Here is a 24037-nt window from a genome sequence, read left to right on the forward strand (position 1 = left end):
CATCATGATCCACGATGGAGGAGCATACATCATGGTGCAGCGCGTTATCATGGCTGGAGGCAAGGGATCAGATAGTCCACTGCCGGATCAGTTAATCGGATGCGATCGACATCTAAAGTTTGCGGGGAAGACGATGCTTATCTCTGCTGCCCCGGGGGATCTTTTGTCTCCTTCAGGTAAAGTCGCACTGCCGCCCTACATGGTGCGTCTGTCGGATCGCATCGCGGATACAAATGCAGGCAAGATCTAGAGATAGCATTCTGGGCTATTTACATTGGTGGAAGAGGCTTTTTGATAGTACATGTGACCGTTTAATCCGTCTCGGCGCTGACATCACGCCGCCGCAGGAGGCAATATTGCCCCCATTTACGCTGCACTTGATCCGGCAGCCCCGGCAGATCAGGCACCCAGATCAGGCGGCCTATAAGGCCCGTGTGCGAAGCATCGAGGAAGTGCTTGCACGACATCACCTCCCACTGTGACTCGTCATGGATATAGTCGGGCTCCAGCTCGGTTGCATCGCGACTTGGGAAGTACGAGTCCACCAGGAATGAGCATTGGGAGATGTCAACCTACGTGTGGGATTAGCTGATGGAGAAGAGACGATCGTCTGGTTATACACTTACGTATTTGCCTGGGTCCTCCAGGTTCAAGTCGTTCATGCCTGCGGGGATCTGCGATGTACCGTCGAAAAGAGCAGGATAATCCGTGGCATCGGGAAATTCCCCAGGGAGCAACCCCCGGAATTCGCTGCGGATAAATTTGGCCCGCATGCCATCAGGGAGGAAGAACGAAGATGGAAATCGGTACCACTCTTTACCGAAGCATACCGAGTCGCCCGTCTGGGGAATGCCCAGCCGCTGGAGCGGTTCGAACACCTTCAGAGGGGCGTTGTAGCCGGTGATCATTCCGACGGTCCGCAGCAAGCCAGCATTGATAGCGGCAAGAACAACAGCCGCCACGATGGTAAGCTTGGCTTGGGCTAACAAGCTTCCTTTGGCCCCTTTCGAGTCTTTAGACCCAACGTAGGATAGGATGATGTGGATTGCGATCGCCGCATTGAGAGCAAGGAAAGGGTACGCGGGATACATGAACCTTTCTTCCTTGTGAGGCTGAGCGGTGAAGATCGCAAACCACATATAAAATGGCGCAATTACAGCAAGGTTCGTAGCGGCATCTCCTTCTTGGTCGATTGGGGTCGGAATATGGCCTGGAGAAGTAGTAAAGGTGCGGCAGCCATCGCAAATATGAACCAGATATTGAAATTTAATAGTAGGTTCCTTATGTAGAAGGTCCAAGGCTCTGTACCGAAGATATCTGGGCCCTTGCCTTCTCCTCCAAAGATGTTATAGGCGACGATATTCCAAGGGACAACAGCAAATTTTCGGAGGAAAGCATAGTCCACAGCAATTTCCGCAGCCTGCATCTCATTAGCACAAGACGGATATCATCGACTGTTGGTCCGTAGTAACATACTAGGATTGCCAGACACCTGAGGGCTCCACTAAAGATACCAGAGATGACAGTCCCCAGGGACCCCGAGATAAAGCCGACAAGAACTTCTGCGAGCAGAAGTGGAACGATCAAAGCACCGGCAAAAGGCCAGCCGACAATCGCACCGAGGCCAAACCACATAATTCCTTGTGCGATCTTCTGACGTCGCCAATCCAAGAAGGCTGTGAGACCTAGCATGGACATGTACATAGTAAAACTGGAGGGAAGGAATGCTGCGGAGGCGTGAAACATGCCCGGGCTGAACGCAACGATCATAAGAAAGAACAGGCCAATTTTGGGGCTGAGTGTTCGACAGATTGCCGCATATAGTCGGGTCTGACAGGCGGAACAAACGAGGGCTAGAAAAAACCGGATCGCATAGAACTGAGAGCTTTTCGTAACCAAAGCAAGGGAGGCTACTTTCCCGATAATAGCATGAATGGTCACATAGAGCCAGCTCCGGATCGAATATACCGGGGAGTACTCCCACGTCTGAAGTCCATATCCATGGTCAAGATAATGTGTGGGTTCCCAAAAGTTGAAGACCTCATCACAATCCTGAATGGGCGCAAGGAACGCCGCAATTGCATTGGAGATGAGGAACACATAGAGCGTTATATTCAATGGAAGGTAATAGGGCGGCGGCGGGGGTCTGCGAAGGTCGCGAGCGTTAGCCTGATTGATAAGGAAAGGAACTCTGGTTTTGATACCGTTTCTTGGATCGCGGTGCCTGCCCCGTGGGCATTGAGGGAACCCCAGTTGTTTTCCTGGCAGATGCCATTTTGCCGACAATCGTTGAAGATTAATTGACATGCCAAGTTTAAGGCATGGTTGAAGCTTAACCAACACGTTATCGATAAGCAAGCTTCTCCGGTAACCGCAACGGCAATTATGGCACTTCGAAGAAAAAAAAAAGTTTCCGCCTTAGATTTTGCCTGCAATCATTCCTTTAACTATACCATAAATTATTATAATTTTTTTTTCTCCAGCCTTTGAGACGCGTCTTTCTCAAGGCTACAGAGATACATAATGAGTGATCAACAACCCCCTGTTCAACCCCAGCATTCCCTAGAGGATGCGAACGAAGGCCCTCCTGTGAAACGGACTTGCATGAATGATACGCCACCCATTGCACTAACACCTGCGGACGATGGAAGTGATTTCTATAACACGCCGTGGGTTGCGCGCACGCCTGCAGAACCTAGCGAGCACTCGGGAGCCGCTATTCAGGGTCAAACCAACGAACCAGCCACGACATCTCATCCTTCGACACTAATCCCCGGGTTAAACCTTGTCAATGATAGCCTCAAAGACCTGCAGCCGGCGCAGAGCGATCCAAGCCCGTCGCCTAACCCCACCGCCCAGGAAGGTGCGCATACGGATACACAAACTGGTATGGATATCGAAGAAACGGAGCCTAAGAGACAAGAACCTACTGTGGAGAGCACCGGAAAGATCGAGGGGGAACCAAATTCAGAACCACGTAACCAGGCCGAAGCTGCAACTCAGGGCCAGGCGGACAACAACAATACCAATGGGGACGCAAGCGGGACAGGAACTGTGCCTCCCCCAGACGCTATGGCACATGATCAAGCCGAACAGGACGAGGAGGACGAGGAGCATCCCGAATGGGAGATTGATTCTTCTCCCTACGAGTCATCTTCTGATGATTCTTCTAGCGATTCCTCAGATGACAGCGACGAGGACGACGAAGACTACCCAATTCTTAGCCCCGAAGAGCAAGCGCGGATTTTGATGCAGGCAGAACTCGGTTCCGACGATGAAGGAGAGGGGAAGGGCAAATCGGGTGGTCATATCAGAACGGCAAATGAACTTCCAGAAGAAGTGCCCCCGATCCCGGATGTCACTGTGACTCCCGAAATGAAGATCGTGTTACTAGGACATGTGGAGGCAATTATCGAGAACACGGTCCTGATCTCGGCGAACACTTCTGGAGAGTACCAGGTGCTGGAATCGGGGTCATTACTCTGCCTTGAAGACAGGAGTATCACTGGTGTGGTTGCTGAGACATTGGGAAGAGTCGAGGAACCCTTGTATACTATCCGGTTCCCTACTGCCGCGGCTGTCGAGGAATGTGGTCTTTCTAAAGGAAAAAACGTTTACTACGTTGAGCAACATTCTACGTTTGTGTTTACTCAGCCTCTCAAGGGAATGAAAGGTAGTGATGCATCAAATTTCCACGATGAGGAAATTGGTGAGGATGAAGTGGAGTTTTCCGACGATGAAGCAGAAGCCGAGTACAAGCGGAAGTTGAAGCAGAAGCGGCAGGAAAGAAAGGAAGCCAGGGATGGCCCAGCAAAGGCTAAGAAGGGGCCCCCAGGACCTTCGAAGCTCAGCCAGACTGAACTAAACTACGACGATAACGCAGGTGAAGATGGATATACTCCTCTTGCTCGCCCGAAGAACCTCCATGAGATGATGAGTCGGCAGGAGGCACCTGTCGAGAACGATGGATCCTCTGGTAGAGGTGGCTTCCGTGGTGGTAGGGGTCGTGGCCGGGGTTTTGATCGCGGCCGAGGTGGTCGTGGCCGTGGAGGCGGACCGAGAGAGACTCAGCATTATGACCGCCAGCCATATCAACAGCAAGGATCGGACGCACAACCTCAACCTTCCAACTACAGTCAACAAGTGTACCAGCAAACCCAACCTAATGCTTATGGAATGCCACAACCCTACCCTGCGTACCCATCTTTCACGCAGCAGCAACAGCCTCAGCCTCAGCAACAGCCTCAACATCAACCACAGCAACAGTTCGGTCAAGGTGCTGTACCCCCGGGCTTTAATGTCCAGATGCCATTCCAGCAGGCTTATCCCCAACAAAACCCTTACCAGTTTCCACCCAACACGCAAATCGACCCAATGTTCTTGGCCGCTTTGCAATACTCGCATCAGGCGCAGCAACTGTTGCAGCAGAATCGCCAACAGCAAGCCCCTGGGCAACAACCGGCGCAAGCTGCAACCATGAATTTTGATCAGGTCAAGGCGCAATTAGACCTGTTGCGTCAGTTGAGCAATAACAACAATCAAGGACCACCTCGCTCATGAGTGTCTGATACCATGTTGATATGATTAGGGTTTCCTTGCTTTTCTGGGTTTCGGTAAAACTGATACATAGGGATATAGGTTTGCATTATTAGGGAGTTAGGCATCTTACCTTGGATTGGCTTAAAAGTTTACATTGGATCATTTCTCTTGTTGATTACGAGTCTTTATGTATACATCGTGAGGGGACATGTCATTCGAGTGATGCAAGCAATGTGAAAAATGATCGGTTATTAGACCTGGCACATACGGGCCATGGGTTGTATTTGTTAAATAGAGATAGACCTGTTCTGCCTTTCGACTATAATCTATAAATCAAGAAGGATAAATATCATCGTCATGACCATGGATCGTTCTGCTTTGCGCTCTTCCCTAGAGCCCAGAAGTTCTCCAGCTTTGCTCGAGACAAGACGTCCTTCGCCTGAGAATCAGTTTCACACACTCGTGCTCCCAACCATTTGCGGAAAGCTCGAGCCTTGACCTGGCCTTCCCACAAGAGACTGCATGTATTGGAGCTAAGATCTTTCAGATCACCCGTTTGCTCATCTTCAGCAGCTAGCCATGACACCTGAGCCTCCCGGTTGCCTTCCCGCACAGCGTTTGGACCTGCGTTCTCTGTCCAGTCTATCCGGTTCAGCATAAGCTTCCTGTAGTTGTTAATAGAGTGGGAGCCACCCTCAACAATCACAAGATTGAATTTAGGGTGCATGACACAGACCCCAGTAAGAGCGTTCTGCTCGGCATTCCTGCTGATTTTGAAGCGATTCCGCCCGTTTGCAAGACTGTCGATGCGGTAAACTGACATAAGAATTCCTTTTTCGGCATCTTTCTCTTGTTGCCTAGCGAGCTTCTCTCGTCGCTCTTCCTTTGTCAGCTTACGCTCTTCGTTGGCCTCCTCATGCACAGCACGTCGCTCTGCGATCTCTCGCGTTACGCGTGCTTCAACAGCGGTAGGGTCTTTGACGGCCTGTTCACCCAGCACTCGCATGAGGTTGGACTTCTTGACTTTCGGTGGAGGAGCTGGCTCAAGTCCCAGTCTGATCTTTGCTTGCTGTTCCTTCAAATCGGCCATTCGCCGCTGGCGACGAATCTTAGCTTGTTCCTTAGGAGTGAGATACATAGGTTTCTGCTCTGCCATATGCTTATCTTGTGGAGGGTCGAGAAGGACTGGGTGTTGAACGTATTGAGTCACTATGGTGTCGGGTGTATCAATCTTTAAATTCCGTTCGTCCTCGATGCTGGAATAGTCCTCCCCGTCCACCAGTCCTTCATCCCACCATTCGATTGCCGGTGGAGCCGGAACAAGGAAAGCCTTTTCGACATCAAGGTCCTCATCGATACCAGCCTGTCGCGCCCTCTCGGCAATGCGTTTCTTCATCGCCTCCAATTGAGCCTGCCGACGCAGAGCAGCGCCCTGCTGGATATATTTACCCTTCTGATTGAAAATAAGTTGTCGTGACTGTCGCGGCTTTGCAATCGTAGCTTTAGGACCGAGGCTAGGGTCGTAATAAGGGTTGTTCCTGATTTCTTCCAAAGAAGGACCGGAAAGATCGAGCCCTGCTCGATCCGGCTTCCCACTCATGGCCGGAGATTCTGTTCGACGGTTTTTCGATTGCGTAGACTGCCTTCCCTTGGAGCTGCGGAACTCAACGGTGTCCGAAAGCAGGGCCGGATGAAGACCGACATCCAGACCACCTCGACCCCTCGAGGAGCCATCGTCTTCTTCTAATGGGGGAGGTTGAGGCGTCGGCGAGGGTTCGGCCGGTCGTTGCTGAGCTACTACACTGGCCCTTCCAGTAGCAGCCGCGACTCTGGCTTTCATTTGCTCTAATCTGGACATTGCTGGAGAAGCGGCCGGGGGTGTAGGGCTGGGGCTTGGTGCTGATGATGGTGTGGATCCTCCTCTTGCAGCTTGAAGTCTGGCGCGTACAGCTTCGGCTTTCGCTCTCGCTTCAGCTACCATCCTCTCGATATCAGGCTTTCCAGAGGCTGGAGCCCCTTGACCGGGTAATGGGGATCCATTGTTGGAACGTGATCTTTTCTGCGTGTTATTGTCTTCGTCCTCGGGGTGAGGTCGCTTCAGTATGTTGCCTGACAGGTCCGCCATTGCTTGAGGCAGAAAATGAACGCTGCACTCACCCACTGGCACCGAGCGCGACTCAAAGTTGGCGTATGGAAGATTGGCAAACGAGTAACGGCAATCTGAGAGCTAAAGTGAGAACTTAATAGGTGACACGGGCATAAATCACGGGGCGATCCCAAACGTGGGTCTGAGCGGTATCGCACGGCAGAAAAAAAGTTGGGCGAACTTTTTCTTTTCGCAGCGACAAGACCGAACGAACCCGCTTTTGCTCCTTCCAGACCAACAGATAGTCGCATAGCCAGCTTCTTCTGTCGCTCACGGAGCTGCAGGGAATCATGGCGAACTTCGCACGTCCTGTGGCTTCCTCTATTTCGGGGATTGACTTTTCCGTTTACAATGACGAGGATATCAAAGCCACCTCGGTGAAGCGAATCCATAATACTCCGACTTTGGATTCCTTCAACAACCCTGTTCCTGGTGGTCTGTATGACACGGCTATGGGAGCATGGGGTGACCATGTGTAAGTCTCTTTCTCAGCACATTGTTGTCCTCTACAGTCTTGTGTTTTGATTCAGCCTTCTTTTTGGCTCTTCGACTGACCGGACCTAGCTGCACAACATGTCGCATGAGCTCATGGTCTTGTACTGGCCATCCTGGACACATCGAACTACCGGTCCATGTGTACAATGTCACGCACTTTGATCAGATGTACCGTCTTCTTAGGGCGCAATGTGTATACTGCCACCGTCTTCAGATGTCTCGGACACAAGTTAATGCCTACACCTGCAAATTGCGACTATTGCAGTATGGCCTGGTCGACGAGGTAGCTGTCTTGGAGTCAATGGAGCTCAAGAAGGGATCAAAGAAATCGGCGAAGGATGGAGACGACTCCGATGACGATGGAGACGAAGACGAAGATGACCTCGTGAAGCGCAGGAATGTGTTTGTCAAGAAATCCATTCGCGAGGCACAGGCGGCGGGTAAGCTGAAGGGCTTGATGGCTGGAGCCAAAAACCCGATTGCTGCGGAACAAAGGCGAGCTGTTGTCAGGGATTTCTTCAAGGATATTGTCAGCATCAAGAAGTGTGCCAATTGCTCAGGGTGAGTTCTGATTACTTCCCCAGCTTTGCTACCAGCACATGAGCATTAACTCCAAAGAAAGAATCTCGCCAGGCTATCGAAGAGATCGGTATTCGAAGATTTTCCGGAAAGCTTTGCCCGAAAAGGCTAAACTCGCTATGCAACAGGCTGGGTACAATGCGTCAAACTCCTTGATCATTCTTCAGGAAACCAGGAAATTCAATAGCAAAGAGAAGGAGGCGCTTGCAAACGACAACGCCAGTACTACATCGGAATCTCACGGAGCGGAGGAAGAAGTTGCTCGTGGCAATGCCATCCTGGCACAGGTGGACAACAAGAAGACTGGTGATGGCGGTCAGTTCATGCCCTCACCAGAAGTCCACGCTGCAATTACCTTGCTGTTCATTAAAGAAGAGGAGATTCTGAACCTTGTCTATACATCCCGTCCGATGTCAAAGAAAGAGTCTCGTATTGATGCAGGCATGTTCTTCATCAAAAACCTCTTGGTGCCACCGAACAAATATCGACCTGTTGCTGCCCAGGGGGCCGGTGCTGTTGTTGAAGCCCAGCAAAACACGGTGTTTACGCAGATCTTAAAGAACTGTGACATTATCAATCAAATCAGCAAAGAACGACAGAATGGAGGGTCCGACTCTGCCATGCGTGTGCGCGACTACAGGGATCTCCTACACGCCATTGTACAGCTTCAGGATACTGTGAACGGTCTGATTGACCGTGATAGGAGTGGATTGTCCGGTCCCGCGGCGGCCAGCGCCCCCAATGGCATTAAGCAGATTCTGGAAAAGAAGGAGGGTTTGTTCAGAAAGAACATGATGGGTAAACGTGTGAACTTCGCTGCTCGTAGTGTCATTTCTCCTGACCCCAACATCGAAACCAACGAAATTGGTGTTCCGCTTGTGTTTGCAAAGAAACTGACGTATCCGGAGCCTGTAACCAACCACAACTTCTGGGAAATGAAGCAAGCTGTCATCAACGGTCCAGACAAGTACCCAGGTGCCGCTGCGATCGAGAACGAGTTTGGACAAGTCACTAATCTTAAGTTCAAGAGTCTCGATGAGCGGACAGCCTTGGCCAATCAGCTGCTCGCACCATCGAACTGGCGTATGAAGGGGTCGCGCAACAAGAAGGTGTATCGTCATCTTACCACCGGAGATGTTGTCTTGATGAACCGTCAGCCTACACTTCACAAGCCGTCTATCATGGGTCATAAGGCCCGTGTACTCGCCAATGAACGTGTCATTCGCATGCACTACGCTAACTGTAATACCTACAACGCTGATTTCGATGGAGACGAAATGAACATGCATTTCCCCCAAAACGAGCTTGCCCGTGCTGAAGCCATGATGCTTGCAGACGCAGACCATCAATACCTTGTTGCAACTTCTGGTAAACCTTTGAGAGGTTTGATTCAAGATCACATCTCGATGTCTACGTGGTTCACCTGCCGTGATAGTTTCTTCGACGAGGAGGACTACCATGAGCTGCTCTACAGTTGTTTGAGACCTGAGAATTCTCACACAATCACAGAGCGTATTCAGGTTGTCGCCCCGACAATGATCAAACCAAAGCCTCTCTGGACTGGAAAGCAGATCATTACAACTATCCTCAAGAACATCATGCCTCCAAACAGAGCCGGTCTCAATATGAAGAGCAAGTCCTCGACACCAGGGGATAGATGGGGCGAAGGCAACGAAGAAGGAACTGTTCTATTTAAGGATGGAGAGTTGCTCTGTGGTATTCTTGATAAGAAGCAGATCGGTCCTACAGCCGGTGGTCTCATCGATTCTATTCACGAAATCTATGGACATACCATTGCTGGAAGGCTCATCGGTATTCTTGGCAGGCTTCTAACGAGATTCCTGAACATGCGTGCATTTACCTGCGGTATCGATGATCTTCGCTTAACTAAGGAGGGTGACCGTGTCCGTAAAGAAAAACTTAGCAAGGCCTCTGAGATTGGTCGTCAGGTTGCACTGAAGTATGTAACTCTTGACCAAACGAAGGCTGCTGATGAGGACGCCGAATTGCGACGCCGTCTGGAAGATGTTCTCCGTGATGATGAGAAACAAAGTGGTCTTGATAGCGTCTCCAACGCTCGCACGGCGAACCTGTCCACCGAGATCACCAAAGCCTGTCTTCCAGGAGGTCTGGTCAAGCCTTTCCCGTGGAACCAAATGCAGTCGATGACAATTTCCGGAGCCAAGGGTTCAAGTGTCAACGCCAACCTGATTTCTTGTAACCTGGGTCAGCAAGTTTTGGAAGGTCGACGTGTGCCTGTAATGATCAGCGGTAAGACATTGCCGTCGTTCAGAGCCTTCGATACGAATCCTATGGCTGGTGGTTATGTTTGTGGTCGTTTCTTGACCGGTATCAAGCCTCAAGAATATTACTTCCACGCCATGGCCGGTCGTGAAGGTCTTATTGATACTGCTGTTAAGACTTCTCGCTCGGGTTATCTGCAACGTTGTTTGATCAAGGGCATGGAAGGCTTAAGGGCCGAGTACGACACTTCGGTCCGTGAAGCCACTGACGGTTCCATCGTTCAATTCCTGTACGGAGAAGACGGCCTGGATATCACGAAACAGGTTCACCTCAAAGACTTCGACTTCTTGGCATCTAACTATAAGTCCATTATCTCCCAAGTCAATTCGAGCGATTTCCACACCCTGGAGAATGAGGAGGTAGGTGAATGGCATAAGGATGCTATGAAGAAGGTGCGCAAGACCGGAAAGGTGGATGCTATGGACCCTGTGTTGTCTCGTTACCACCCCGGAGGTAACCTGGGTAGTACATCCGAGCGGTTTGCTCAAGCTGTCAAGAAGGTAAGACAAAACTTATGCTTATATCAACCAACATCCATTCTCCTGTCCAGTGTATACTAATACTTTTCAGTACGAGGACGCCAATCCGGACAAGCTCCTGAAGGACAAGAAGAAGAACATTGAAGGTATCCTCAGCAAGAAATCATTCGGTAACATGATGAATATGAAGTACCTGAAGTCGGTGGTTGATCCTGGTGAAGCCGTTGGTATTGTGGCCGGTCAGTCTATCGGTGAACCATCAACTCAAATGACCTTGAACACTTTCCACTTGGCTGGTCACTCTGCGAAGAACGTGACGCTGGGTATTCCCCGTCTACGTGAAATCGTGATGACGGCTAGTGCTCACATTATGACTCCTACGATGACATTGATTTTGAACGAAGAGCTGTCCAAAGAGCACTCCGAGAGGTTCGCCAAGGCTATTAGCAAGCTCAGCATTGCAGAGGTTGTCGATAAGGTTGAAATCAGGGAGAGAATCACGTCTGGTAGCACAAAGGCTAAGGTCTATGATATCGAAGTCTCATTCTTCCCCCCTGAGGAATACACTGCAGAGTATGCAATCAAGACAAAAGATGTGCAGATTGCTCTACAGAACAAGTTCATCCCCAAGCTCGTGAAGCTTACCAGAGCCGAACTCAAGAGACGAGAGGATGAAAAGAAACTGTCGAGCTACTCAACTGCCCAGCCGGAGATTGGTGTCTCTGTTGGCACCGTTCAAGAAGCTCCTCGGGGTGCTGACGACGACGACGCGCCCGCTGACGACGATGACGAGGAGGATCACGACGATGCTAAACGCGCCAGTGGTTCTAAGAATCGCTCAAACCAAGTATCCTACGAAGGTCCTGAGGGTGAAGAGGAGAAAATGGTTCAGGATCAAGATGCTGACGACGATGACGATATTGAGGATAGTGGCGAGAAACAGACGAGGGATGTTGATATGGATGATGCCTCTGATGACGACTCGGATGATGAAGTCAAAGACACCAAGTTGCGTGAGGAGGATATCAAGGGTAAATTCGGCGAGATTACCCAATTCAAGTTCAACCCGAGCCAGGGCTCCTCGTGCACTATTCAGCTGCAATATGACATTTCTACTCCCAAACTTCTCGTCCTCCCTCTGGTTGAGGCGGCCGCTCGCAGTGCTGTCATCCAGTCTATCCCTGGTCTTGGCAACTGTACATTCGTGGAGGCAGACCCTATCAAGGGCGAACCTGCCCATGTCATCACGGACGGTGTCAACCTCCTCGCCATGCGAGATTACCAGGACATCATCCAGCCCCATTCCCTCTATACGAACTCCATTCACCATATGCTTAACCTGTATGGTGTTGAGGCTGCTCGCGCATCCATCGTTCGTGAAATGACGGAAGTTTTCGAGGGTCACAGTATCTCCGTGGATAACCGTCATCTGAACCTGATTGGTGATGTGATGACCCAGTCTGGTGGCTTCCGTCCCTTCAACCGCAACGGTCTTGTTAAGGATGGCTCCTCTCCTCTTGCCAAGATGAGTTTCGAAACGACCGTTGGATTCCTCCGGGACGCTGTCCAGGAGAGAGACTATGATAACCTCAAGTCCCCGAGTAGTAGAATTGTTGTTGGCCGTGTTGGAACAGTTGGTACCGGTGCTTTTGATGTCCTTGCCCCAGTGGCATAATGGGTAGGTATGTGTGATGTATGGCATCTTATATTGTCGTTTATTGTATATGAGTGGACTCAAACGTGTATCTATTATGCATTTTCCTTGTTGATGTGTTCTATGACTTCTGGAGTTTCTCTCAGCGAAATCAAGAAAAGTCTTTCATTTTCTTCTAGAGCAACCATTCATGATAGAATACATGAATAGAGAATGTTTTTTTCTTTTCAGATAACGTTCAGCACCCGAATCCAGCCTACCTGAATCCTCGTGTTGTTTGGGCAGCTCGGGTGGAGCGCTCAAAGTGCTTTTTCGTAAACATGCAACGTATCCTTGGCTATGGAAATTGGAAGGTCTTTGGTTGATTAAGTAGTCAGGGTGGTCCTGATCCCTTTAAGAAGTCCCTCTATCTGAAATGAGGTAATAGGGCTTACAATCCGGTTGACTTTTCCGGATGGGCGGTTTTGCTCACTCGTCCATATCCCGGCATACGATGTCCGATAAGAAGCAACATTCTAAACGCGTACTGATCTTACCAATATTGTAGAACCTTGTTCTACAATTGCCATCACAGCTTTCTAAATATAGGGTAGAGGTCACCATGACTGGCCTCGGTAAGGATGTACTAGGAATGTCCAGGTCACATCGCCTTTGTTTGGTTTGCTTGACCCTACCGAAGTGGGAAAGGACTCAATGTAACTTCTTGTCCTATTAAAACGGGACAAGCACTGGAGAGGGCACTAAGAGCGGTAGGAAAGAGAAACTGTCCACCCTGAACGTCCAGCCGGATCTTGTATGCCCTGTTCCTTCATAGATAGGTAGCACGTATTATAATACAACATCTAGTATCAACCCGAAGGCCGCCACCATAAATAAAATATGCATTGTGGGTACTGGGTACTGAAGGACACGGGGATCTGTTTGTGCGGTCTGAGAAAGGCCTGGATGGAGTTCCGGAAACCATCATTGGCGATGTCCACATCCCGGGGTATTGGCGTGCATGGCTATGCCCGGAACATGGAAACAAACAATACTGTCCAGGTTGGCTTTCACTGTGCATCCAGCATCATGAGGGTGTCGTCAATGTCGTCGTCAAATTCATCCTCGGCGACGACAGCACCATTGGCAGTACCGTTTGCGCCATGTCTACGAGCCAGTTCTTCTCGTTGTGCTCTCTCTTCCTCCAGCATCTGCTTCTCTCGATGTCGCTCTAAATCTGCCAGGCTCCATGTCGAGATACCGTCCTGGTCTTTGGCTTTGAAAGGCTGAGCCATGCCGCGTAGGAAGTTTTTCGCGGTGGCCACGGCCATATCAGTACTGAGGTTAGTCTCACTTTCAAGCATGGCCTGACTGATCCACTTGGGGAGTTGGGTTCGTTTCTTCTGGAATCGCTTATCAGCGAGAACCATGACCCCATAGTCATCCTTGCCACGAAGGACCCGACCGAGACACTGTGCAGCATGTCTCATTGCGTCGAAAGATAAGAAGTCGTTCTCTCGAATGCGGTAATTTTCTCGAAGAAATTCAAGGCGCGCTTTTAATATCCTTGATTCGGTGTATTGGAATGGCACACCAATGCATATCACGGCACGGCCATAGTGATGGTCAAAATCAATACCTTCGGAGACCTTTCCTCGGGCGACGCACATTAAGATGGCTCCCCTTCCATTGCAGCAAGCTGTTCGATATGTCTCCAGCGCCAATGAAGACTCCTGCGCATCCGGTGTCTCGACAAGAATCAACTTGTAGTTCCATATAGAATCCAAGATGCCCATGCCTTGCCACATACTGATGATGGACTCCATATACAAGTATGAAGGGAAGAAAACGACGATACCATCTGGTGTAATTCGCGAGAATTCTAGGACAATGTTCCCGTAATTACGTACCACACCCGGGTCATTACGTATCTGGAATGAGGAGGAAATTTGTGCTTGATCTGAGCCACGAGTAACGACCATGGGTAAGAAAGAACGTCGTGCGAGTGTCATGCTGTATGACTCTTGCATGACAGTTGTGAATCCGAGCATCTTGGGATACATCTCAAGAGGTGATAGAGTTCCGGAAGTGATAATGACGGAACTGAATCGTTCGAACACAGGCTTGATAGCGATAGCGGCGTCCAAGCAGGTAAAATGCAACACAGGGTTCGGAACTGTCGCTGCCTCTGATTCAAAAGGTTCTAGAATTAGGAGAAACCCTTTGTCATATGTCGAGACCAACGTCGCAAATGTCGCCACTTCCTGTAGCGGTTGATAGTCTTCTATGTTGATGAGCTCCAACGTCCGCACCAGGGACGTTAGCCGCTCGGCGCAGAATCGCAAAGGTTTTCGCTCGATATAGGTCAAGTCTTTAACATGAGTTAAGAACGAGGGAGGTGTTTCGGAGATGGTATGAGTGACTTTCATTCGAGTCTTAAGGTATTCGATGAATCTTTTTAGGAAGGAGATGAAGTGCTCCGCTCGGCGTATATTGCCCGGTACGGCTTCCTTGAGCAGATCGGCAGGGAGGACAGGATTTGAGATAAACTGATCCTCTTCCCTGGCTTGCTCTGCTTCACGCAGACCCTCAACGAGCTTGGAATATTCACTTTGTAGTTTCTCCGCATCCGAACTCTTCATCTCATTAATCCTCCGTTCCAAGTTATTTGCTCCCCTGGTGGCTTTCCGCAGCGAATCCTCCGTTATATCGATACTAAGTGATTCGATGCAGACGTTATCGATGTTATGTGCCTCGTCGAAGACCACTATACAGTCTTTCGAGAATTCCCGAGATACTCGCTCTGCAATTTTGGGATCGAGAAGATAGTGATAGGAGTATATTATGACGTTGCAGAATGGCATCATCCGCCGTGCAGAGAAATAGGGACATTGTTTGTGGTCTTCGCCGTATTTGAGTAGTCCGTCGAGGGTGAAAACGCCTGGAGGTACAAGGTTGTGCGGTTCGAGGAGGTCAAGGTTCTATACCAAGTCACAAATCAGTTCATCGATTATCGGCCAGTCTTTGCATACCTCATGGTAGACACAGAGCTCAACGTCTTCGCCTCTTTCTTTTTTTTCTTTGACAAAGCCAGCCGTTAAGCTCCTGCACCTGGCATCAACGATTGTGCCACTTTTCTCCCTTTTGACAGACGGATGCAGACACAAGTTCTTTCGACTAGTAAGCCCCAAAGCACGAAAGTCCTCAGTGTACCCGAGTTGTTGAGTGCGAAATTTCATTAGCGCCTTTAGCTCTGCCAAAGCTTTCTCGATTTCCGACATGGTTCGAGAGCAGTAGATAAGCTTTCTATGCTCTGGATAATGCATCTGATAGGCGACAATCAAGGACAACAAAGAAACTGTTTTCCCGGTGCCCGAGGGCATTTCCAGGACACAGTGACCCCCGGCATCGAGGGTCTTCTTGAGGTCGCACATGTAGGCATATTGTTCGGGGTATATACGAGGATACGGGAAAAGGACAGGAAGGTCACTATTGATAGAAGTTGGAAGGTTAAAATTTGACTGGAAAGAGCTTCAATACGGCGCACTTACTCAATGAAAAATTTCATTGTGAGGACTGAGCGACGTGCTCCAAGTTGGGCTACACAGAAGGAAGCTCTCGGACGAGCTTACAACTTAAGACGGAGTTAAGGCCGCGGCCAGACTTCGCGACGAACTTTTCCTTATCGGGACATGATGACACTATACCACGTGACCTGTCCCGATATGGACGCCGATTATCAAGCCCGCTTTGAAGTAATTGATATTGAGGCCATCTCTCACTGTAAAAGCCATAATTCGGGCCGGGAAGTTGTTGATTTCTTTGTATCTGAGTGACCTGGGACCTGCACTCTTATTCTTCCCTTCCTTTCATTTTGTCCCTTCTCCCTTTCTACCTTTTGTTCACTCCTTTGATCTGATTCACATCCCACTTACCCCACATTTATTATGAGTAAAAAGTTCAAGTCTCAGGCATCAAGCAGCCGCGCTGCTAGCACCTTTGGTTCCTTTGGTGGATTCTCCAGCTCTTTCTCTGGTTCCGGGAGGGAACCGTCGTCTCTTACTTATGTGGCTGAGCCGCCGGACCTTTCGCAGATATATGAAGCACAATTGGCAATTGCTTTCAAGAACTTCCTGAAGAAAGATGAAGTAACGAGGACAAAAGCACTGGATGACTTGAGGGATTATGTTTCTACTGTAGAAAGTCGCAGTGGGACTCTCGATGATGGTTTCCTGGAAGCCTGGGTATGTCTGCACCTACACCATGCGGATTGGGGTAATATGTTGATTAGATTCTGTTCCTTGGCAGATTAAAATTTACCCCAGAGCATCGATTGATCTGTCTCGTAGAGTGAGGCAAACGGCTCATTCCACACAAGGATCTATTGCTTCTCTAGTGGGGAAGCGGATTGCCCGTTTCTTACCGAAAGTAATTGGGGCATGGCTTGCAGGACTCTATGACAATGATCGAATGGTTCATCGGTCCGCATTTGAGTCCTTCACACGGGTTTTCTCAACTGAAGAGAAGAGAAACAGCGTGTGGAAGATCTACCAGAGTTCTATTCTTGATTTTGTAGATGATGTTATTCTTCAGCAGACTCCCCAGACTCTTAGCGACGAGAGGACTGTCAAGTCTGATGATGCAGAAGCGAAGTATGCTCGCGTTGTAGGAACTGCGGTTTTACTATTTAATCGAATTATAGGTGCGCTTCTATACACCCTATAACCCCCTGTAAATGTTCTGACCGGGTGTCAATGCAGGAAATTCGACACGCGAAGTTCTTGAGAAGGATATAGCTACGATTGAAAGCCTTTTGGGTAGTAAATCGTTATGGTCCTTATGTTATCATGATGATCCTTTCGTTCGCAGATCAGTCTATGTCCTCCTTCGATCCGCTGTCTCTCAAGACCCAGAGCAGCTTGACTGGAAGCTCATCAGTGCCGCTATCATCGGCAAATCCTTGCATATATCTCAACTAGGATCTTCCTCGGACCTATCCGCATTGCTGCTGCAGGTGACAGCTGCAAGGCCTCAGTTATGGACTGACGACTATACGGGCAAGTCTTCTTCCTCTAAAAGACTCATTCAGTATATCCAAAAAGGTTCGGAGGGTGGTCTAGCCTCCTTCTGGCAAAACCTATACGAACTATTACAGGTTATCCCCTCGCAGACTTTAGCAAAGGTTGATGCGAAATCCACAAATGAAGACAGTGTTGAATTGTCAAGCGCCACAAAATTGACTCAATCCTTCCAGGACGGATTGAACTCCAGAGATGAACCTCGACAGAATCGCGCAGTTGGTTGGAAAGCTTATATTGACACTGGAATGTGGCTCACAAATAAGCTTCCCCAAATTGACCAAGAACCCTTTCTACACGAACGGCTATCTCCATTTATAATCCAATACGTCAAGCCTGAGCAAGATCGTTCTGAGTGGGAGCTTCCTGCTCAGTCAGCCGACGCTCTCTGCGCTGATTATCTTGATGTTTTAGCCACGCATAACCACGAAGGAGAGTTGCATAAATTGTGGGCTGAGCTGTCGGACAACCTGCTTGAAGCTGTAAAGCTTTCATCTCCAGAGCAGTCGAAGGACTTCAGGTCGTCACAAGACGCAGTATGTGCACAGGCCGAACGGTTTCTTGCTTTAGAGGCTTCGGTGCTTTCACGTGTAGCAGATACGGACCGCGAATCCAAGCTGCTGAAAGCCTTTGAGGACACAAACGTGGGGCTGCTTGGACACTGTTTGGAGGTTCTACGAACCCGAAACGGCAAGCCGTATGGAGCAGCTGCAGTTGTTGAAGGAATGGTTCAGAAAGTCGCACAGATTGCACAACACTCCCAGGAGCTATTGAGGTTTGTCCAGGAGGATGCCCCAGAACTTTTGTCTTCGCCATCTGCCGATCGTTTAATCTCTATCATCTTGTCTTGTCGTTCATGGGATGGATTTGGCCCAAGTTTCGAGAAAGTCGTTGAAAGGGTAGCACAGTCTGAACCCGAGTCGTCAAATGCGCATGCTGTTCAGAAACTCCTCTCTACACTTGATTTCAAGGAAGTAGATGAGAAGAGTGGTCTTGGTTCTCTGATCGCACGTGCTTTAGACAGGGCCTGTAGAGGTAGCTCTCTACACTGGTCGATTGTGATTGCGGTGCTCCAGAACCAAACATCTCATGGCGAACTCACAGAGTCGATATTCTTGTCAATCATTGATGCATTATCAGATGGAAACAAAGTCTTCGATACCTTACACGGAGTTTCTCAAATTGCAACTACCATCCCAACTGCACTAAGGGAATTCCAAAGTGGTCTCCATGGTTCGAAATTAACAGGAAAGTTGCTTTTCCTCGCTGAGTCGCCATCAGAAGAAGTGGCCGGTCTTGCGGAGTCATTAACTAGAAGAGTAAAGGAATCAGCAGTTAGTGAAACAAGTGCTAGGTCAACTTTTGAAATTCTGCAGCACAATTTCAATAACGTAAACGAGGAATCTCTCTCGTGAGTGTCTTTGCCTATAAGTGAAAAGGATGGATTGGCTAATATAAACAGGATTGGGTCTTTATTGAGTGTTACGGAAGAACTTTTGCATAACACCAAGCCCGAGGATCTCAAAAAAGTGGTAAAGGAAATTCTACCTTCTCGTCAAAATTGGAAAGATGCGCTCGATCCCTTCCTTGCACTCCCTCCCCGGCTATCAACCGCCATTACAAGTCCGCTTAAAGGGACAGTTCATATCATCGACCGCCATATATCAGACGAGTCTAGAAGGCGCTATGAGACGGTCCCACGCGACTCCAGCCATTGTTCGTCTGCTCTCCGACTCGCCTATTTCACTATTAGAACTCTGTCATCCTCTGATATCACGAGTCAGCTTGGTGCAGAAGAGCTTCAAACTCTGTTCTACTGCTTGCCTCTAGCTGTGCAGCTGATTGACGATGATTTGAGCATCGACAATTGCAATGGCATAACTGGAGTACTACTGCCCGAGCAACGAGAAGAGTATATGGAAATTGTCAACGATGGCCGCAGTTTGATCAATAGATGGGCACATTTGGAAGCATCCGCTGCACCATCAATTACTGCATTTTGGGAAAGCAAACTCGAAAGCTTAACTGGAACGTCTACTGTTGACTACCGAGTTGGCGAGGCTTTTGTAAAGATTATGGAGGGTCAGGACTCGGCCAACTCCAAGTCATCGGAAGAAGTTGCCAAACTTTGTAAGGAAGTGCGAACAGCAAATGCGATCCGCTCGGCGTCTTGGGTGGCTATCTTGCGACACTCCATCCTCTCGAACCCCGCGGGGACACGGCTATGCAATGAGCTTGTCGCAGAATCCACAGGATTGAGACCTCATGATGAGCGAAAAGATGGTTAGTGAGAAAAATACTTTCATTATTTGTGCATGCTAATATTGTGTATAGGCCTTCGAAAGCTATCACTGCTTAACCTTCTCGTAGTAGGATCGGAAGAAGTGATCGAGTCGATCCCGACCCAGCGCGTCGTCTTTCTGGTCAAGCACCTCGTACAATGCCTGCAGTCAGAGAATATCTCCCTTAGTGTCAAATCTGAGGTATTGCAGACCTTGTCATTTGTGTTACCTTGCATTCATGAGATGTATGGCTCTCACTGGGAGGATTGCATGGATGCTCTCAGCACAACTTGGAGGGAAGCCAATGGCAGCGATGAAGCTTTGCCGGTTCTGCTAGCATCCTTCAGACTTTTTGCTCGCCTGAAATCTATTGTAGGCAATGAAGATAGCAACGATGATGTGAAAGACGCTTGGTCAGATCGAAAGGCAGCGTTGTTCAATGACTTGACAACAACGATCAAGGAATTTGGTTAGTATATGCTTGATGATGGATGGACATATTGAGCTAATGAAACAGACTCTTCTATTACCTTCTACCAACCTCGCGACGTCACCGTAGATCTCCTGTGCCGACTGATCAACAGTATATCAATTGAGAGCCTCGAAGACGTGAGCAGGATCTTCCCACTTCTGACTGCGCAGAGCCACACTGTGCAACGCGCCGCCTATACTGTTCTACACCGGTATATTCCAAGTATTCAAGAGCAAATTTCTTTTGATGTGGCATTGTCGAAGACGACCGTTAAATTACCCGATGAGCTCCTGTCTCTGTTGCTCGAAGCGCCCACTATGGATTCGATATCTTTATCGTATGGCGATGACAAGGTCTGGTCGGAGATACGCTCATATCTTTTAAGCTGGAAGATAGTTTTCGATCACTTCGCCAACGCAGTACGTATATCCGCCAGTGCCTATTGGAATTATACCATGGCTAACGACTAAAACAGTCATTTGCTGTGCAAGAGAACTACGTATCAAGCATCAAGGAGAATGATGTTTTGATTCCACTGTTGGAATTCACATTCGACTTCCTCCAGCAGTCTCACCAAAAGATAGTGGACGCGTCTAAGTTCGATATTCGGTCTTTCGAGTTGGACCAGTCGGAATCTCAGGAGAAGGAAATCCAATGGCTCCTCGTTCACTTGTACTTCTTGTGCTTGAGGTACCTGGCAAACATGACCAAGAGCTGGTGGATTGATACCAAGAAGCGCACTAAAGGACCCGCGGAAGCCTGGACTGAAAAATACGTAAGTGCGCAGAATGACATATGTTAAGGCGAATGTGTCTAACTGAATACAGATTTCACCACTGATCGTTGAGGATGCCCTGCAAGGGATTACCGAATGGATGGCAACGCAAGACCCGAATGAAGAGCGGGCGTTGAGCGTGAAAATTTCGCCGAAGACTTCTGAGATCATTGCTAGCATTCCAGTGGATGAGGAGTCACCCCCGGTTGCCTTGTCTATATCCCTTCCGCCGGCCTATCCGCTACAACCTGCGTTGGTGGTTGGTCGGAGTCGAGTGTTGGTCGATGAGAGAAAATGGAAGAGCTGGCTTCTTACCATTCAAGGTGTGATCATGTTTGCGAACGGCAACATAGTGGACGGACTGTTGGCCTTCCGGAAGAACGTCCAAGGCGCCTTGAAGGGGCAGAGCGAGTGCGCGATCTGCTACTCCGTCATCTCGACGGACATGCAGACTCCGAACAAGCGATGTGCCACCTGCAAGAACACATTCCACTCGGTGTGTCTGTTCCGGTGGTTCAAGAGCAGTAACCAGAGCACTTGTCCGCTGTGCCGGAACAACTTTGTCTATGTATGATGACATATCTATGTACATTAGTTAGTCTCTTTGGGTATTAAAGTCTGAACAAGGCCTTCTTGCCCTTTGTTATAACGAAGAGGGGGTCACTTTGCATGGTGCGCATGGCATCATCGGCATGTATGATATATCCCTATCAGTGTATAGAAAAGTTCACAATTGCCAAGAAGTACTCTTCTGGATTCCATCTTCTCTGCTCTTCTACTACCAACATCAATATGGCTCTCCTAGTAGTGCTCGGGCTTGCCAGATCAGGTTTGGATACTACTAGTAGAACGGTAGTCAACAGTGCGGGATAGATAGCTTTAAGTATACAATTGATTTGGTTCTATCATGAGAATGGCGTCTCAGCATCACGTCATAGTCCAGATTATGTATTGCTGACATGACGGGTATCATAAACGGCATAAATCGAAATTAATGAAGAGTTTAAATCCCCCAACCCCACCGCCCGCCGCACTCCCCCTCACAAAGAACTTGTTTCCCCGACATGTCAGCTTCCCAGATCCCCAACCTCAATACTCTTCGTCGAGGTGGTGGGAGGGGCCGTTTCAGAGGGCGTGGAGGTGCCGATGGCAGCCTTTCTGGTGGAGGGCATGGACCGCGTGGGACAACGAGTAAAGACCGTGTGGTTCAAGGCACTGACAATGACGCCAGTGTCTCCCGGCTGAGTGCGGTGGCATTGGGTTATTTGCACGATCCTTTCGCAAAAACCGTGCTTGGTCCGGGTTTCGAGACGAGAAGGTTGCCAATTATCAACAGAGGTACCCGATCCTCAGTATACCGTTTAACGACTGTCGGTATTCATCCCATTTTAACCGCCTGTAGGCACTTACGTCCGAACCACCGCGATCGACCACCTCGTCACCCAGTTCCTCTCCCAGGAGCCCCAGACGAAGAAACAGATTATATCCCTTGGTGCAGGCACAGATACACGCGCATTTAGACTCTTCGCATCACAGTCACGCCCGAATCTGATCTATCACGAGATTGATTTCGCCGTCAACACAGCCGCCAAGATCAAGTTTATTCGTTCAACGCCTCTTCTGCAACGGGCACTGGGCATTGGGCGACCGGAAGACGCCACAATTTCCGACGCTGGGGATGCGCTGCACACAGATGCGTATCATCTCCACCCATTGGATCTGCGCTGTCTAAAGCGCGTACCTGTCTCCGCCGATGCGGCGCAGGCTGACTCAAGGGTACACCTGCGGGGTGTGGACACGACACTACCTACACTTTTGATTTCGGAATGCTGCCTGATATATCTCTCTCCGAGCGAAGCTGCAGATGTTGTAGGCTACTTTACGGAAACTTTATTTCCTGGTGCGGGTGGTAAGTCAAATGCTGATACCGCCGGTGACATCGGGAGGATTGAGTCAGCGACACCACTCGGCCTGATTCTCTACGAGCCTATTCGTCCGGATGATGCTTTCGGACGAACAATGGTGTCCAACCTTGCGACGCGCGGGATCCACTTGCAAACACTCCATCAGTACGCATCACTAGCGGCGCAGCGAAAACGGTTGCGAGAACAAGGCTTTAGCGGGGGCCAAGCCGCGGCAGACGTGGATTTCATCTGGGAACGATGGGTGAATGAGGAGGAAAAGGAGAGGGTGTCCGGACTCGAGATGCTGGACGAGATGGAAGAATGGAGATTGCTGGCGCAACATTATTGTATTGCGTGGGGCTGGCGCGAGGGGTCTGTAGGAGTGTTTGACGGGTGGAGAGGGCTTCAGGGACAATCAGCGGATTGACCCAGCAGGCAGACAGCTGCCATGCCTTGGAAGTCGACGATATCCACTAGCGTCGAATGGCATGACTTGGATGCTGGTGGTTGCGCGCATCGGTACCAGTGGAATCCTTAGGGCCAAGCACAGCGTACTACTAGTTAGTAGTACTCCTCCTACCTCTCGGAGACCATCGAACCATTAGCCGAATGCTACCCAGCGCAAGTAGTGTGCAAACAAAGTTTGGCCGGTCTCTTTCCGCCATTGGCCCCCCTTTTCAACACTGGCATTCGGATCCATTCTGTCGCATGGGTTTGCCCTCAACGCTGCTTTGTGGAAAAAAAAAAAAATAAAAATAAAAAAAAAATTGCAGTTGTTGGGGTCGCTCTGCTGATCGTTGTAGAATTGTGTGGTCTGGACCAAGTTCCTCGACGATCAGCATCTGTCACTGGATTCCCTTCCGATCAACATAATCAAGCCCAGCACAAACCAATTTACAGTGGTAACCCGACAGATGATAGATCTGCTGTCAGAAGAAAGACTCCTTACAGATGATGCTACGTGACAGCCTTGTCAACCCCCACAATCCCATCAATCAATTACTCCGTAATTAATTTAACAACTTGAACCTTCAGGTTGCCCATTGAGTGAGACAAACAGGGTCCTCACTCGTCAGGCCAAAAAATTGCATCAATCAAACCGCATGAATGAGTTTTCCCCACGGACCAAGTGGATCCTCTTATCACGAACCATCGGGGCCAAAAGGGCCAAGTGCCAACGATGATTGGCTTTACCCCTGAACCCCGTTGCCTTTTGCAGGCGGAGTCATCTCCCAAAGCAGTTTAAGGCGTCCTCAATAGCTTCGAGGTTATCCCGAATGGGTAATCCTCTAGTCTTGCTACAGGCTGAAAAAAGGCCGACCACCGCATGCCCGGGATCCCTTTTTGGTCT

At 49.4% G+C, this 24037-nt stretch overlaps 6 protein-coding genes across 6 annotated transcripts; 3 read left to right on the forward strand and 3 right to left on the reverse strand.

The window, feature by feature from the left end:
* Nucleotides 1–311: 311 nt before the first annotated feature.
* On the reverse strand, nt 312–2275 carry ABOM_002478 (dolichyl-P-Man:Man(6)GlcNAc(2)-PP-dolichol alpha-1,2-mannosyltransferase; the record flags this gene model as incomplete). Its single annotated transcript, XM_022529608.1, has 5 exons — nt 312–572; nt 627–1210; nt 1309–1420; nt 1477–2146; nt 2205–2275. 5 exons carry the CDS (start codon nt 2273–2275, stop codon nt 312–314), a joined length of 1698 nt encoding a protein of 565 aa, XP_022392248.1.
* A 248-nt stretch (nt 2276–2523) lies between these two features.
* On the forward strand, nt 2524–4560 carry ABOM_002479 (RNA-binding snoRNP assembly protein NAF1; the record flags this gene model as incomplete). Its single annotated transcript, XM_022529609.1, has 1 exon — nt 2524–4560. One exon carries the CDS (start codon nt 2524–2526, stop codon nt 4558–4560), a length of 2037 nt encoding a protein of 678 aa, XP_022392249.1.
* A 334-nt stretch (nt 4561–4894) lies between these two features.
* On the reverse strand, nt 4895–6664 carry ABOM_002480 (U4/U6-U5 snRNP complex subunit PRP3; the record flags this gene model as incomplete). Its single annotated transcript, XM_022529610.1, has 1 exon — nt 4895–6664. One exon carries the CDS (start codon nt 6662–6664, stop codon nt 4895–4897), a length of 1770 nt encoding a protein of 589 aa, XP_022392288.1.
* A 311-nt stretch (nt 6665–6975) lies between these two features.
* Nucleotides 6976–12217, forward strand: ABOM_002481 (DNA-directed RNA polymerase I core subunit RPA190; the record flags this gene model as incomplete). Its single annotated transcript, XM_022529611.1, has 4 exons — nt 6976–7160; nt 7250–7741; nt 7803–10563; nt 10634–12217. The coding sequence occupies 4 exons, from the start codon at nt 6976–6978 to the stop codon at nt 12215–12217; spliced, it is 5022 nt and encodes a 1673-aa protein (XP_022392287.1).
* Nucleotides 12218–13245: 1028 nt separating this feature from the next.
* ABOM_002482 (TFIIH/NER complex ATP-dependent 5'-3' DNA helicase subunit RAD3) lies at nt 13246–15743 on the reverse strand (the record flags this gene model as incomplete). Its single annotated transcript, XM_022529612.1, has 3 exons — nt 13246–15156; nt 15208–15664; nt 15727–15743. The coding sequence occupies 3 exons, from the start codon at nt 15741–15743 to the stop codon at nt 13246–13248; spliced, it is 2385 nt and encodes a 794-aa protein (XP_022392290.1).
* Nucleotides 15744–16122: 379 nt separating this feature from the next.
* Nucleotides 16123–23113, forward strand: ABOM_002483 (putative RING zinc finger protein; the record flags this gene model as incomplete). Its single annotated transcript, XM_022529613.1, has 10 exons — nt 16123–16419; nt 16484–16877; nt 16936–18664; nt 18716–19536; nt 19588–20004; nt 20053–20426; nt 20483–20782; nt 20835–21278; nt 22014–22134; nt 22185–23113. The coding sequence occupies 10 exons, from the start codon at nt 16123–16125 to the stop codon at nt 23111–23113; spliced, it is 5826 nt and encodes a 1941-aa protein (XP_022392289.1).
* Nucleotides 23114–24037: the final 924 nt, after the last annotated feature.

This window comes from Aspergillus bombycis (assembly GCF_001792695.1).
Source record: "Aspergillus bombycis strain NRRL26010 chromosome Unknown contig00015, whole genome shotgun sequence".
In the NCBI taxonomy this organism is placed as follows: Eukaryota; Fungi; Ascomycota; class Eurotiomycetes; order Eurotiales; family Aspergillaceae; genus Aspergillus; species Aspergillus bombycis.